General features: G+C 40.8%; 1 protein-coding gene across 2 annotated transcripts in view; it reads right to left on the bottom strand.

Moving 5' to 3' along the window:
- Positions 1–15256, bottom strand: part of EIF2AK4 (eukaryotic translation initiation factor 2 alpha kinase 4) — an 86161-nt gene extending 70905 nt beyond the window's left edge. Inside the window, exons 1-5 of one of the 2 annotated variants that reach the window (XM_006093130.3) lie at positions 15135–15256; positions 11777–11879; positions 5333–5485; positions 3664–3744; positions 2188–2336 (exon numbers count right to left, since the gene is read on the bottom strand). In XM_006093130.3, the coding sequence (XP_006093192.2) occupies positions 2188–2336; positions 3664–3744; positions 5333–5482 (380 nt within the window). In that variant the 5' untranslated portion in view covers positions 5483–5485; positions 11777–11879; positions 15135–15256. Of the gene's footprint in view, positions 1–2187; positions 2337–3663; positions 3745–5332; positions 5486–11776; positions 11880–15134 lie in introns of those variants that run through there. The other variant, XM_023757460.1, reaches the window with a different exon arrangement.
- Positions 15257–17339: the final 2083 nt, after the last annotated feature.

The following is a 17339-nucleotide window of genomic DNA, read 5'->3' as shown; positions in this document are numbered from 1 at the left end:
TAGCAAAGGCTATGGTTGTAAGCTTGACCGTATAGTCCAGTGGTTCTCAACCTTGGCTGCACATTAGAATCACCTGGGAATCTTTTTTAAATCCTGATTTCTGGGCCTCATCCTCCGGAAATTCTGTTTCTTTGTTACTAATTGTTGTGGACCCCCCCCATACAGAGAGACAGAATTTCCCGAGGATGAGGCCCAGAAATCAGAATTTAAAAAAGATTCCCAGGTGATTCTATTGTGCAGCCAAGGTTGAGAACCGCTGGTATAGTCCGAACCTGTGGTCCCAGGTGGCTAAGTGATATAGGCTGCGGGAGGTGCAGCAAGTGCTGCCAAAACAAAGCTTGATAGAGTTCAGGTGCATGTAATTGAGTAGATTCGAAACCCAGAGAATATTGTAAACATCTTGACCACGCCCTTACTTTGCCTCATAGAATCTGGCTATAAAATAAAGACTTGGCTTGCAGGCTGTGGCACTGCCTCTCCATCCGAGAGCAGTGTCCCACCTGGCACCAGCTTTATTCTCTTGTCTGTCTTCTTTAATCCTTCACTGCCCCCCCTCAGGTTCACCCCTGGCCATGCTGAGCGCGACTCACTGCTGATTCTAACACAATAGAAATTTGTTAAGTATTTCTTAGTGAAATGCTGTCAACTTCAAACTATGTTGCCTACTGGAAGCCCAGTTGCAAAAATAATCTAAATTAGTGTAAGGAGTTATAACTTAAAATTAAATTGTTACCAGAAACAGTATTCAAGAGAAAATTCAGCTCACCTTAACAGTAGGTGACTAAACATTAATATCCAAATGATTTCTAAGCTGATTTTTTTTTTTAAGTCAGTAATTAGGGAAAGAACTGAAACGTTTCCTTCTTATAAAGAAACTATAACCTGGAAGTTTATATGTCTTTAATTTGGTATCTAAAATGTTTCTGCCGAACTGGCTTGGCTCAGTGGATGGAGCGTCGGCCTGCGGACTGAAGGGTCCCAGGTTCGATTCCGGTCAGGGGCATGTACCTTGGTTGTGGGTGCATCCCCAGTGGGGGGTGTGCAGGAGGCAGCTGATCAATCTCTCTCATCGATGTTTCTAACTCTCTATCCCTCTCCCTTCTTCTCTGTAAAAAAAATCAATAAAAAATATATTTTAAAAAAATAAAAATAAATAAAAAAATAAAATGTTTCTTTCGCCCTAACTGGTTTGGCTCAGTGGATAGAGCGTCAGCCTGCAGACTGAAGGGTCCCAGGTTCGATTCCGGTCAAGGGCATGTACCTTGGTTGCGGGCACATCCCCATTGGGGGGTGTGCAGGAGGCAGCTGATTGATGTTTCTCTCTCATCGGTGTTTCTAACTCTCTATCCCTCTCCCTTCCTCTCTGTAAAAAATCAATAAAATATATTTTAAAAAAATAAAAATAAGATGTTTCTTTCCATAGAAGAAAAACGTTGGTTTTCAGTGCTTAGATTCTCAAGAGACAGTTTAAACACATAAGGAAGCTGAATTATAATACCTACACTACTTGATCACCTACCCACTCATAAATGGATTCTGTACTAAAATTTCTTTCTGATCCACAGAGGGTCACAACAAATATTTAGGGAAGTCTCAGTTTTTTAGTGGAAAGGATGTGGAGGAAGAGGTAGTATCTTTCATATGACCCCTGGTGACAGGGAACAACCCAGGAGCCCACCTGCAAGGACAGGGTCCTCAGCAGCTACAGAAAGGGGAGCCCTGGCAACAAATTGGGGCTCCATTCTCAGGTAAAGAATCTTCTACATACACCATGCCCATTTGGAGCATTTTCCACATACGTGGTGGGGCCTAAGCAGTTACAGACCAAAAACAAATACAGTGGGAAATTTGACTGGATGATGATTCTGATGGAAGAACAAATTTTAAGTCATTTATTGACTAGTTAGATCATTGGAAGTCAGATCAAACTGCATTGGAGGCAAGATTTTGAAGTGTGATAGTTATGAAGGCGAGTGAGCAATAAAACTAGTTTAATTAAAAATACTTAGAAAGTGTTAAAACAAATGAAAATGTTGTTTCATATGGCTAACAAATAGTATATTAAGACATATAGGCTTTGAAAAAGTTATTAAAACAACTATCTGAAAATTCACCAACTTTCACAACAAGTTGTTTTATTCCTTCTACATCTTTCATTCTTCCAGATCAGAAATCTCAAGGACTTACCGAGATCTTCCAGAGGAGTTGGTCCGATGTTTACCGTTTCCTACAAAGTCGGGAGAGCCTCCATGTGGAACAGCAGCTGTTCTGTGTCCTCCTGGGTCCTTCCTAGAGATATGATCTTGGTTTGAAAAACTAGCAATTTCCAAACGTTCCTAGAAAAAAAAGAAAAGTAAATCTACTTTAGACGTAGGTCATAAATGGAAGACAATCATGGTGTATAATTATGAATTCAGGAGAAAGTGCATATTTTATTTAAACGAAATGCTTTCAAGTATAATAAAGTTGGACTCAACTTTTAAAAGTTTAATGCCCAAGAAAACACTCATGGATACAGACAACAGTGTGGTGATTGCTGGGGTGGGGTGGTTCAGGAGGAGGGTACAGGGGGGATAAATGGTGATGGAGTAAGACTTGACTTAGGGGTATTGAACACACAATACAGTGTACAGATGATGTGTTGTGGAATTGTGCACCTGAGACCTGTATAATTTTGTTAACCAGTGTTACCCCAATAAGTTAAATAAAAAGGAAAATAAATAAAAATGATAACAATTTAATATCCAAATATGTACTGGTTCAGGAACTGAAGGTCAGATTACAGTTTTAAATGGAAATGTAGAATCTTGGAATATGCATAAAAAGTTAGAAAGAAGAACAAGAGGAAAGGAACGAAAAGCATTCAAAGAGAGAGCAAGGTGGAAGAAGGGAAGGCAGATCAGACATAAAGCAGGAGACCTGGTGGAAACATCTTACAATTTGTACACAACTTTGCACTCTCAGAGGGTAGTATATTTACTAGTATCTGTGGGAATAATTACATGAGACAGAAAGGGGACATCATAAGTCCCATTTTAAGGGACAAGGAAAATAAGTCACAGAGCGTGTCACCTAAAGGTCACAGAACTTGGCAGTAGAAAAGCCAAAGCTTTAAGCCAGGTGCTGCTTCTCATACATCAGTGCCTCCTCCCACTACACCTCATAGCTTCCTTTTAGTTAACTGCCATCATTTTAGAAAATGGAATGAGTAACGCATTTTTATTCAGCTGGACACAGGAAAAATGTAAAAAAAAGGACTTTATCCTTTTTCACACCGCTTTGAAACCTGCTCTGTAAATCCTTCTTTTCCATCACTGAACGAAATCTCAAGTAGAGCCTTATGGTTTCCAGTCACTCCTCAGTAAGAACAAATTGTTTTATTTTCCAAGTATTAAGAATTCCAGTCTGAGTTAATTATCAAAACTTCAATATCATCTCTCCCTCGACTCATCTAATAAACTACTATAGGTGCATAAGCCTAAGTCACTTACAGATAATATACAATTCTAAATTTTGCTTCCTGTTTGGAGATTCTTTTAGTGCTTCAGTTTGAGCTTTACTACTGAAATAACGCAGGAGGGGGAAATATCATCCATAGCAATAAGAAGATTTTATGTTTAGCAAAATGTAAACCATTTTAGTATGGCAGACTGGATAGTGTACCTGCTTGGCCATTTCTTTCCTTTTTTTCTCTTCTTTGATCTCTTCTTTCCTTCTCTGAATCTCATGAAGGATTTCACGTTGCTGAAAGAGATCATATTGCCATCAAAGGCCAATCTTTGAAACCTCTACAACATAAAAGTTCTGAAATTATAAAAACTCTTATAATTTATAAAATTCACAAGCCCTTTCTTCCTAAGAGACCTGAATACATGGAACCTAGTTCAAACTGTAGTTACATCAGTTTTATCAGAGTCTTATGCAATAGGCATTCCCATTTAACTAGATATGAAGACTGTGGGGGAGGGATAGTTGGCCCCATTCTTCAAATTCCATGTAGAGAGACTTTCACTACAGCAACTCTGTTGGACTCTCCTGTCCTCCCACATGTGACTCAGCCCCTCTTCTGTGATGTCTGCCTGTCTGCGGAGAACGTGCATGTGTGCTGCTCTCTGCCATGGGATCCAGGGCAGATTTGGAGGAGGTGAGCTGTTCTCAGTGCCTGGGACCAGGGTGGCATGGGCACCACCACCACAGCCACACACTATCAGCTGCATTCTTCAATCAGCTTTCTCAGTATTAAAAGCGATATGTTGATCCCCATCCAATCAACTCATGTATCTATTGCTCCACTGGGTCTAAATTTAGGTAGGGAAAAATAATGTGTTTTTATGAGTCCCCTAAAATTCAAGATTGTAATATCAAAACCATTAAGACACTCAACGAAAAGTGTAACAGCAATAATACAAAATGAGAAAACATGTCCCAAGCTAACAGGCAGTTTTAGCAGTATACCAAAACAAGATTGTTAGCCAAATATTCACTGTATACTAAAAATAGAAGAATATGCAAATAGTCCGGGATGCCATCACCTAACAACCAATCAGGATGGGGGCAGGGCCATGGCGGAGAGCTCTCAGCACGCCTGCGCCGGGGGTCCGAAGGGCGTGGTGAGGAAGGGAGAGCAGATAAGCAGTTAGGGGGATTAGGCCAGGAGGGGAGAGCAGTTAGGGGGATCAGGCTGGCAGGGGAGAGCAGTTAGGGCCATCAGGCTGGCAGGTTAGGAGCCAGTGGTTCTGGATAACGAGAGGGATCCCGGATTAGAGAGGGTGCAGGCTGGGCTGAGGGGACCCTCCCCAGAGAGGGTGCAGGGCGGGCTGAGGGACACACCCCTGCCCCGTGCACAAATTTCATGCACCAAGCCTCTAGTCTTCTTCAGTGGTTAGAGTGTTGGCCCTCAGACTGAAGGGCTGCAGGTTCTATTCCTGGCCAACGGTATATACATTGGTAGCAGGCTCCATCTCTGGCCCTTAGTAGGTTGGGGCGCATGCGGGAGGCAACCAATTGATGTGTCTCTCTTACATCAATGTTTCTCTCTATCTCTCCCTCTCCCTTCCACTCTTTCTAAAAATCAATGGAAAAATATCCTCAGATGAGCATTAACAAAAAATAAAAATAAATCAAATGTGCCTTCTAAAAACAATGACAATAAGGAGCTTTAAATTCTAAATAGTAACGAGGATATATAATTAAATAGAAAATAAGCAATAACAAAATTAATGGGACCCACTAAGAGACAGTGTTAACATGTAGGTGTGTAGGTGGAGACAGTCACAACCTATAGAAGCTCACAGTCGTCGGGGCTGGCCACCTGTGATGACAAAGGTCTCACCTCCTGCTCCTCTTTCCGCTTGGCCTCTAACAGCCTCTGCTGCTCCTCCTGAGCCCGCCTTTCCAGCATTTCCTCATGAAAAGACTTGGGAGGGGGCTTGTTATGTTCGTTGAGAAATGACTGCACGTGGTAAGCCAGTTCAAATATCATCACCTAAACATGGAGATGAATGTCAACCACAACTCGTCAAATGATGGGAAGACAGGGTGCCAAGGAGAGACTATAGAAAAACATGCAGACAACCAGATAGCCACTTACAATAGTGATATTCATTTTGATATGACACGTTCTGAATTCAGGACGTGAGGCAATCACAGCAGGACAAGGCTTTTACATGACTCGTCATGTTGCTATCAAGACAAATCACTAGATAAATAAAAAGCTTCACTTGTCTTTTGTAGTCCTGTTTCATTTATTGGCATTTTTTGTATAATAAATCCGATAAAATATTTTTCTGTACAAATAATTTGATAACATGTTTAAGACTGAATAAAAATAAAAAAACTACCTTCCTAACTAGAAAACCTGTCTACATATGATAGCTGAACAGACAATAATCATTGCTAACATCAGCTTTCATCTACTCACACCACAAACTGAAAATAATTCTATTGGGGGTCTGGAAGCAGATATTTAAAGCCCTCATTATCTCCCTGCTGGTAATGGGCCAGTAGGAGGCTGATCAATACCTAGACAGCACTTCATTTACACTTAGGGAAGCGTTCAGACAGTACCAGAAGAAAAACGACCTCCCTCTCAGACAGTCATGTGACCACAGGAAGCCACTTTCCCCTGCACCTGGGAGTCATCAATCATACTGGGATTGGTAAATCAATAGAACAGGGTGGCTGGGACCCCACGCTGAATACTACCCCAACCCCAAAGAGGTCAAGAGTGCCAAGCTCCTTCTGCACCTGACAACCAACACACTGAGATTTTTTTCCTTCAATTATACAATGAAGCAGCTTCAAAACTCTTATTTCAATTATATGTTTAAAACATTTTCTAAAGGGACTTAACATGGTGGTAAATAGTAATAGAAGTCATGGTACACAAGGATATAAAGTTTATTGACTTAGGGAGGAAATGCAAAGAAACCACAGCTGTTGTAGGGGGAAATTCGTGTATTTTTTATTATACCAGAAGCTGTGGCATTCACTAGATATACTTCGATTTACAATTGAGAAACACTAGCCTAGAGTTTAGGAGGCAAGTTCTTTACAGAAAAGCTCTTTTTTGCCCTGGCTGGATAGCTCAGTTGGGTAGAGCATGTCCTGGTACGCCAAGGTTGTGGGTTCAATCTTTAGTCAGGGCACATCTAAGAATCAACCAATTAATACATAAATAAGAGGAACAACAAATAGATGTTTCTCTCTCTCTCCCTCCCTTACTCTCTTTCTCTAAAATCAATAAGTAAAAAAATAAAAAGCTCTTTTAAGAAAAGCTGGGGCCAGAACCGGTTTGGCTCAGTGGATAGAGCGTCGGCCTGCGGACTGAAGGGTCCTGGGTTTGATTCCGGTCAAGGGCACATGCTTGGGTTGCAGGATCAATCCCCAGTAGGGGGTGTGCAGGAGGCAGCCAATCAATGATTCTCTCTCATCATTGATGTTTCAATCTCTCTCCCTTTGTCTCTGAAATCAATAAAAAAATATATTTAATAAACAACAACAACAAAAAGCTAGGAAAAGACGGTAGTTTCTATTAAATCAAAGAGAAACTACTGTACCAGAAAGGAGCCAGGAGCCAGGTGGTGGAGTGTTTTTCTTTTGCCAATCCGTTTAATTTAAAAGCATTTTCTATACAAACAAATCTGATAAATATATAGTACTAGATGAAAACAAGAACTACTTTCAAAACTGGCAACTGTCCCTCCCCCCATATTTACAGGGTCATTGTTTGGCTTCCCTCAAGCTTCTGCTCAAATGTCACCTTATCAGAGGCCTCTCCTGACCTTATTTACAACAGCCACTCTCATTCTCATAATACACATCCGTATGTCAGAGTTCTCCAGAGAAACAGAACCAACAGGATGTGTGTGTGTGTGTGTGTGTGTGTGTGTGTGTGTGTGTATGTGTGTAGAGAAAGAGGGAGAGAGAGATAGATAGATACAGAGAGAGAGAGACATACATTTATTTTAAGGTATTGGTTCATGTGATTCTAGAGTTATAGAGCCTAGTGAGTCCAAAATCTGCAGAGTGGCTAAAGAGTTAATGTAGCAGCCAAGTCCAAAGGCCATCCATCTTCTGGAAATTTCCTCTTCTAGGAAGGCCAGTCTTTTTCTCTTAAAGCCTCTATTAAAGATTGGATGAGACCCACCCACGTTATGAAGGGTAATCTGCTTAACTCAAAGTCCCACAGATCTAAATGTTAATCTCATCCAAAAATTACCTACATAGAATCATACAGAATAATATATGGTCAGACATCTGGGTACTGTGGCCTAGCCAAGATCACAAATAACATTAATCATCACAACATCTATTAGAACAGCTAAAATAAAAAAGTGACATCAAATGCTGACAAGGATGTGAAGAAACTGGACCACTCACATTGCTGGGGGGAATGTAAAGTGGTACTGCCAACCTGGAAAAGTATGGCGGTTTCTTAAAAAATGAACACACATCTACCATATACCCACAATTGCATTCCGAGGCATTTGTTCCAGATAAATGAAAGCATCTGTTTACATCAAAGGCTGTACATGAGCCTTGGCTAGTGTGGCTCAGTTGGTTGAGTGTCAGCCTGAGCACCGAAAGGTCCTGGATTTGATTTCTGGTCAAGGGCACGTACCTGGGTTGCAGGTTCGATCCCCAGCCCTAGTTGGGGTGTGTGCGGGAGACAACCAATCGATGTGTCTCTCTCCTCTTCTCTCTCTCTCTCTCTCTCTCTCTCTCTCTCTCTCTCGCTCTCTCTCTCCCCCTACCTCCTTCCTTCCTCCCTTCCACTCTCTCTAAAAACCAATGGAAAAAATATCCTTGGGTGAGGATTAACAAAAAACACAAACAGCTGAAACCGGTTTGGCTCAGTGGATAGAGCGTCGGCCTGCGGACTGAAAGGTCCCAGGTTCGATTCCAGTCAAGGGCATGTACCTGGGTTGCGGGCACATCCCCAGTAGGAGATGTGCAGGAGGCAGCTGATCGATGTTTCTCTCTCATCGATGTTTCTAACTCTCTATCTCTCTCCCTTCTTCTCTGTAAAAAATCAATAAAATATATTTAAAAAAAAACAAAAAAACACAAACAAAACCCTGTACCTGAAGGTTTAAAACATGTTTCTTTTTAATAGCTCAAAACTGGAAACAATCCAGATGTCTTCCACCTGGTAGATGGTAAACAAATAGTGGTACCATGAAATACACAGAATACTACTCAGGAGTAAAAATTAAGAATTACTGATTCATGCAACAATCTGGTTGAATTTACAGAGAATTGTGTTGAGTTAAAACAAAGCCAATCCCAAAGGTTACACACTATATGATTATACTTATATAATTTCCTTAAGTGAGAAAATTATAGAACTGGAGAACAGATTAGTGGTTGTCAGGTGTCAGGAGAAGGTGGAGGTGGAGATAAGGGGGTGGCTATAAAAGGGCAACATGAGGGATCCTTGTGATGATGAAACTATCTGACTACCAATGCCAATATCCTGACTATGATACTGTGCATAGTTTTGCAAAACGTTACCATAGGGACAAACTAAGGAAAGGGTTCATCTGGTCTCTCAGTATTATTTCTTACAACTGCATGTGACTCTACAATTATCTCAAAATAAAAAGTGTAATTTAAAATAAAGCAAAAAAAGGGGGCAGCAAAAACAAACATGTGGGACTATATTAAATTAAAAAGTTCTTCACAGCAAAAGAAACCATCAATAAAATGAAAAGGCAACCTACAGATGGGAGAAAATATTTGCAAATCACATATCTGATAAGGGTTAATACCCCCCAAAATATAATGAATCCACACAACTCAAAAGCAAAAACACAAACAATCTTATTTAAAAATGGGCAGAGGAACTCAACAGATATTTTTCCAAAGATGACACACAAATGGCCAACAGGTACATGGAAAGATGCTCAACATCACTAATCACCAGGGAAATGCAAATCAAAACCTCAATGAGATATCACTTCACCTATTAGAATGGCTATTATCAAAAAAGACAGGTAGTAAGTGTTGTCGAGGATGTGGAGAAAGGGAACACTTGTGCACTGTTGATGGGAATGTACTAATAAACTGGTGCATCCACTATGGAAAACAGTATGGAGGTTCATAAAAAAATTAGGACTAGAACTATCATATCATGCAGCAACCCCACTTCTCGATATATATCCAAATGAAATGAAAACAGGATATTGAAGAGATATCGGTACTCCCATGTTATTGGTGCATTATTTATAACAGCCATGACATGAAAACAAGCTAAGTGTCGGTCAACAGATGAATGAATAAAGATGTGGAATATAAATATATAATATTAGCCATGAGAAAGGACATCTTGCTGGACCTTGAGGGCATTATGCTAAGTGAAATAAGTCAGACAGAGAAAGACAACTATTGTAGGATAGCATTTATATGGCTCCCACCACTGCTGCTATAACAAATAATAATAATAATGGCTTCTGGCTGAGTGGTGCCCCCCCTGTGGGAGCACACTGACCACCAGAGGGAAGCTCCTGCATTGAGCATCTGCCCCCTGGTGGTCAGTGCACATCATAGTGACCGGTTGTTCTGGCTGTTCCACCATAATGGTCGCTTAAGCTTTTATTATATAGACTAGAGGCCCAGTGCATGAAATTCATGCACTCAGTGGGGGTCCCTCAGACCAGCATGTGCCCTCTCACAGTCTGGGAGCCCTCGGGGGATGTCCCATGGGGAGCGGGCCTAAGCCATCAGTCGGACATCCTTAGCACTGCCATGGAGACTGGAGAGGCTCCCGCCACTGCCACTGCGCTCACCAGCCATGAGCCCGGCTTCTGGCTGAGCAGTGCTTCCCCTGTGGGAGCGCACTGACCATTTGGGTGGTCAGTGCATGTCACAGCGACCAGTCATTTCGCTGTTCGGTCAATTTGCATATTAGCCTTTTATTATATAGGATAATACTGTGCTATAAAAAATAGAGCAAATATTTTTTCAAAAGAATCCTAAATCATGAATTCAAGAAACCAGAGGATTCTGTAGCTAAATTTAACAGAACTCCATATTATTTCTCAATTAGACATTAGAGTCCCCTTACACTAGAAAGAACTTTGGAGTAATTCCCAAGGCCTAGTTTTTTGTCAGGGCTGTTCTACAATCACTGTCTGTATCTCAATGATGACTGAAGTTTGTGGAAACAGCAACTCAAGTGGGCACCAATTTCATGGCCAAAAAGCACCTCCCAGGTCACACTATGACTCACTATGTTGCAGAATGACTGTCTAGATACTGAGAGGTCTGAAACAGAAACAGAGACAGAGACCTAGGGCTGGTCCTAACTTAACGCTTCTCAGTTTTCACAGGATGGAATAGTTAAACAGGAGCTGCCTTGTGACTTTACAAGTAAGTGAGGATTATACGTAAAGGGAATTGATCTGACCTAAGAAGCACACAGTAATACTCTACATTAAGAAGTCACCTAGCCTGGCCAGCATGGCTTGGTGGTTGAGCGTCAACCACTGAACCAGGAGGTTGAGGTTCGATTCCTGGTCAGGGCATATGCCTGGGTTGCAGACTCAATCCCCAGTGTGGGGCACGCAGGAGACAGCCAATCAATGATTATCTATCATCATTGATGTTTCTATCTCTCTCTCCCTCTCCTTTCCTCTCTGAAATCAATAAAAATATATTTTAAAAAAAGGAAGAAGTCACCTAGTCTAGCCCTCCAGAGAGAGTGGCATCGCCCAAGGACGAGCTCAGGTAGACCCTGATGTGCAGAGGATTAAGAAAGAATTAGCACTGAACTAAGTGTACCCCCATGCTCGGGTAGAGAAGAGACAATGAAGGAATAGAGCATGTCGCTAATTGTTGTCAAGGAGAACAATTAGATATCCTGATATGGAAAAAGGAAAAGTGGCAAAGTTTAGTCAGAAATCACTTATCTGTAAACATTTTCCAATATAAAGGTTCAAATCAAGATCAAGTCATGGTGCCAGATCCAAAGGATGCAAAAAATATGGCCAGGTTCATATGGCCAGGTTCATCTTTTGGAAAGATTCTTAAGCATCAATAATACCATCTATATACACTCTACAATTTGTAATTCATAAGTACTATAAATTAAAGAAATACAAATAGCAATGTTCTCCTTTGTAGATATCAATAAGAAACAAAACATTCTAGTCAAAATTGGATTTAAGGTGCAATGGAAATATCTTTCAGTCCCAGAAGAGGCAGGAAGGCAAACACTGGTGAACATGATGAGATTTTTACTGTCCTCTTATAAGTCCAGTTAAACAAATCTTACCTCTCCACAATGCTTCTTGGCCACTTCATCCAGGCGAGATTTTAATAAATTAACACTCTCATTGGACAGACCTTTGGCATTTTTTAACTCTATTTCAGGGACTCTGGGAAAGAAAAAACAAAACAAAAAGGAGTTACTCGAAAGTGCAGCCTGTCTGCATTAATATGTGGGGATTTCATACAGGGCTCATTTGTCAACCTCTCTCTATACTCCCAGCAACATTTCTCTGCATCTCAAAAGGATTCCAACTATACCCCAGCAGCACCGTTGACACAGTGCTCATCATGGATTCACCTGCAGGCGATGTGGAGCGAGTGGGCTGGCCAGTTGTCAGTGTGAGCTGTGAGATGATCAGACTTACTGGGGCTTGATCCCAGTATCTCCCCAACTCCTCTGTCTCTGATTTCAGCTTTACAATCTGATTAAAATTTTCCACATCAACTATTCTTTTACCACCTTTAAAAATATCACTGTAGCCCTAGCTGGTTTGGCTCAGTAGATAGAGCATCAGCCTGCGGACTGAAGGGTCCTGGTTTTGATTCCAGTCAAGGGTACATGCTCAGGTTGCAGGCTCGATCCCCAGTAGGAGACATACAGGAGGCAGCTGATCAATGATTCTCTTTCATCATTGATGTTTCCACCTCTCTCTCCCTCTCCCTCCCTCTCTGAAATCAATAAAAAAAATATTTTTAAAAAATCACTCTGTGTGTGATTCCAGTCTAGTAGCTGAACTACACACTCCCTGTTTGATAATGCTCGACCCTGGCTTGCCCCCAACATCAATTACTCCAGCTCTGACAGCTCACCTGTCAGACACCAAGTGCTTTGCTCTGGTCTTTGTGCTCCACATAAAGCAGGATGAGGATAACTAGACTACATGGAGCCACAATGATCCATCTAGTATTCCCACAACATGCCATGTCCAGTCACTCACTCTAATTGTAAACAAGGTGGGAAAATGCTCACTCACTCAGGTATAAATCTAGTCATACACACTCTTCCAAAGATGCCTACTTCACCCCCCTCTTCATCCCTATAGAGCACAACTCAGACTCAACACCGTCTACTCAAGGAAAGTACACAGCCAGCCCTCCCAACAAATAAACATCCAATAACAATTCATTGAAATTAAATAAGGTTTCTTTGATTTTACTGAACAAAAGGTGACTGTACTTCCTACCAAGCATTTCTGAGTAATTCATGGTGTTTTACCTTAGCACACCCTTTACTATTCATTATCTATGTTCTCACAATGCTTCAGTTATAATAGGTTCTACAGTCATTACCTATTTGGATAGATGGGAATCTGAAAGTAGTTTATATATATGAGAAAAAGAATAAAAGTACCACATAGCCCTGAGTCTATGCATGTCTAACTCGGGATTCTCTCACAGTGGCATCAAGGTATTTTGCAAAAAAGGAAAGTTCCTGCCCCATATCATCTCAAAAGATAGCATCAAGGTATTTTGCAGAAAAGGGAAGTTCCTGCCCCATATCATCTCAAAAGATATGAATGTTCCCCCAAGTCAAGTCTTACATAATTATTTTTAAAAAATAAAGCAATCATTATATAGCAGTAGTAAAAGAATAATGAAAACTTCATCTACAATACTAATTATATTTTATTTATTTATACTATTTTTATATTTTTTTTATTGATTTCAAAGAGGAAAGAGGAGAGAGAGAGAGAAAGAGAGAGAGAGAAACATCTATGATGAGAGAGAATCATTGATCGGCTGCCTCCTGCATGCCCCCCACTGGGGATCGAGCCCATAACCCAGGCATGTGCCCCTGACCGGAATCGAACCCGGGACCCTTCAGTCTGCAGGCTGACGCTCTATCCACTGAGCCAAACCAGCCAGGGCAGCAATACTAATTATATTTTAATAGAACTTTCCAATGTTCTCTTTATGCCTTAGCCACATAAATTTATGTAGCTGATATTAGAATTTTTACTTTTTACAAGCATTTCCATGTTGTTGTTGTTTAAAAAATCATCGCATAATATTTTTACCAAGTGTACACATCAAGATTACCTGAATAGTTCTCTAGGGCAGTAGTTCTCAACCAGGAGTAACCGTGTGGTCACCCAGGGATACCTGTCAATGTCAAGAGGATGGAGAAGCTCCATGCCCTCCTACATTCCTTGCCTATGCATCTCTTCCATGTGGCTGTTCCTAAGTTGTATCCTTTATAATAAACTCAGTAGTAAGTGAAGTGTCTATCTGAGTTCTGTGAGCTTGTTCTAGCAAATTACTAAACCCAAGGAAGGGGTTGTGGGAACCTGCAAATTTACAGCCAGCTGATCAGAAGTACTAGTATTTGCAACTGGCCTTTGAAGCCTTGTGGGACTAAGCCTTAACCCCTGGGGTCTGCTATAACTAAGAATAGTTTGTATCAGAACTGAATTGAATTGTTGGACATGTAGTTGGTGTCAGAAAAATAAAACCTAAAGAGGCACTGTCTTATTCTGCTTTCATAAATTTCGTTGTTCTTTAATCAATTCATTATTTAACTTTCTACATACCTACTTATCTACTCTGGGCACAGTGTTGGGAGCAAAAGAGGGTCACTAACTTCAAAGAGTTCATCTTGACCTATCTGTAGTTTCATATCCTCCATCATCTCTTAGTATAACAAATTCCATAGATTTACCACCGTCTGTGTAAGGCAGTGCTTCCTTTTGTCACTTTTCTTCACTGGTTCCCTGCACGATAAGACCAAGCCACAAAACATCATCCAGGCCAATCTGTCTTTCCATATGGAATGTCTGGGGGAAATTACATGAAATATACAAGATACTTGAGAAAAAGAACACTTGAGTCCTGATTGCTAATACTTTTGCTGTATCAGTGGTTCTCAAGGTGATTTGGAAACATGTGGAGTTCTGTGGTTATCTCACTGGCTACATGCCTTGCAGGGAGATTCTAAATCTTCCTTTATGAATAAAGTTCCATTCAGCCCAGAAGGCTACTCCAAGTCCCAATGCTGATCATACTTTAAAACCAAGTACACAAGCTACCATGCCTTTATCCTTTTCTTCTAGATTGTTCCTCTTCTCAGTTTATGAAGAATTAGACAAACAAAAGTTAACACAACAGAAGAAGCAAACAATTGGTCATGGAGCAAATACTGATATCTATAGTGGCTATTGTACAGCTAGAAGCAAACTTAACACGAGATAGGTCTTATAAAAATGTCTATTGCTGATATAGTTTTAATGACATGCAAGTGATAGAAAATGAAATTTTAGATGGAACGGTGGCAGGAAGGAGAAAATTCTGTTTATTTCAACCTGTTTTTATGTGGTCAAAACAGAGAACTGAAATTACATCACAGCTATTTATAATGTACTCACACATCTGGGTAGGTCGGTGGGCATTTAACCCTCAAATCCACTTTTACATATGCTTCTTCACCAGCCAGACCCTGGGGGTACAGAACTAAATTGATTTCAGGGGGCTCTTTGACCTAAAAGAGAAAAAGAAAAAAATATATATTTTTTTAATCTAGAGAGCCAATCATTAATGATTAAGATAATGATCATCTTAGTTTAAAAGGTCTACTTTTAAAATATTACATGTAATTATATCTGATATAGTGTTTGGTCAAAGTTTCCTAAAGCATAGTTTAAAAATAAAACCTGTGCCAGAGAGAATGCATTTCCCTTTTCAAAGTTACCGAAAGAGTGAACCAAAATGTTCCATGTAGCTTCCATTCATTCAAATGTTACTGAGTGCGCTTATGCCTGGGTGCTGTCCTAAGTCTGGGAGTACAGGATTAACTTTAGGCAGACAATTACTTTATACAAACTAGAAGACAAGTGAATACTTTCCAATAGTGGTGAGTGCTGTAAAGAAAATACCACAGAGAAATGGAACACAGTGGGGAGAAGAAGATATTCAGACAGGTGGGGATCAGAGGATATTTCACTTGCGAGTTGAATACTGAGAATAATAAGTGAAAACCTTGACATGGAAATCTGAGAGCACTTCAAAAATTGTTTATGCTTCCATCCAACTCCTTTTCACCAAATAACTAAATACTCTATTGTTCTTTTATGTATTAATTACACTTTTTCCAAAAAAAGATTTGAGATGGTTTATATTATCTTTATATCATGAGAAAAGGGACGCTGAGAGAAGAAACATCTATTCATGTGGTCCAGGCACTATGCCAACTCTGCAAGGTAGGTGCTGTATCCTTTTTTAAAGAATTTTTATTGATTCTTATTGACTTTTTTTTTTTTAAGTGTGGTAGAAGGGAGTGGAAGTGAGAGAGAAACATCAATGTGAGAGCGAATCATCCATCAGCTACTTTCTACATGCCCCCTACTAGGGATTGAGCCCACAACCCAGGCATGTGCCCTGACTGGGAATCTGCATATGTAGACAACAAGTCTGGTTTAATAGCCTCTTTCATCTTAATGTCGGAAGTGAACAGTACATCTGAATGTAACTAACCTTCTTGGGAAATGGTACAGGGGGGCAGGCCTATGCTTAATGCCCAGAGTCTCTTGAACAAGAAGAAGGCTTCAGCAAACAGAGGCCTATTGGGGGCCTGCCTACACATTTTGAAGATAATTCTTTTACTAACAGGAATGCTTTAGAGTATCTCCCCTTATTTCTGTGGACCCTGAGAAAGAAGATCCCTATTCAGAAGGATTCCTGGTGGGTAACTGGGCTCAAATTTTTAAAAAAGGAGGCTACCAGCCATTTCTACACAAGGGCCTCTCACACAAACAGTACTTCACAGAGAAGCCAGCACTGACCCTTCAGCCTCTGCACTGAACTGCCTGACTCTACTGTTTGTGCCATCTGAGCCAGCCCTTATAAAGGAGTTGCAGGAATTCTATTTCAACCCATAGGACTGAGGCTTGCCACATGCCACCTGGGCGGCACAACTATAACCCCAGCAACATCTTCACCAACCAATCAGAGCATCTCCAATCTGACCAATCAGGAAAGTGCCTTTCAGACCAATCAAACTGTGAGGATTTGGAGTCCTCATTTGCACGAGGACAGATAATCAGAGGCCAGGGTGGGGACTTCTGGCTATATAAACCAGCTCACCACCACCACCACCACCACCACCGCCACCACCACCCACCCCACCACCCACACCAAAAAATAAAAATAAAAAAATAAAAAATAAATAAATAAACCAGCTCCCCTATGGCTCTGAGAGTGCACTTTCCTTTTCCACTGAAAACTAAAGCACTGAAGATGTCTTGCCCAAGCATAGTGGAGCAGACCAGCACAGAGCAGAGAAGACCTCTTCATCAAGGAACACAGCAGAGCTGTCTAGCTGGAGCCGGGCCTAGCCCCAGGGCTGCTCACAGCCATGCTGTTTTCACAGTCATGCTGTATCACAATTGAGCTGTTTTGTGATAAAGTTTCCTTCTTCACTGCACCCCAAAGTGGGGATTCGTAATAGCACTGAATGGACACCAATGATCATCCATTGGCAATAGAACTCCAGATTTTTAAAAAATATATATATTATTCATTTTTTACAGAGAGGAAGGGAGAGAGATAGTTAGAAACATTGATGAGAGAGAAAC

Source organism: Myotis lucifugus, unplaced genomic scaffold (assembly GCF_000147115.1).
Source record: "Myotis lucifugus unplaced genomic scaffold, Myoluc2.0 scaffold_109, whole genome shotgun sequence".
Classification (NCBI taxonomy): domain Eukaryota; kingdom Metazoa; phylum Chordata; class Mammalia; order Chiroptera; family Vespertilionidae; genus Myotis; species Myotis lucifugus.
This window is presented reverse-complemented; position numbering and strand designations above follow the sequence as displayed.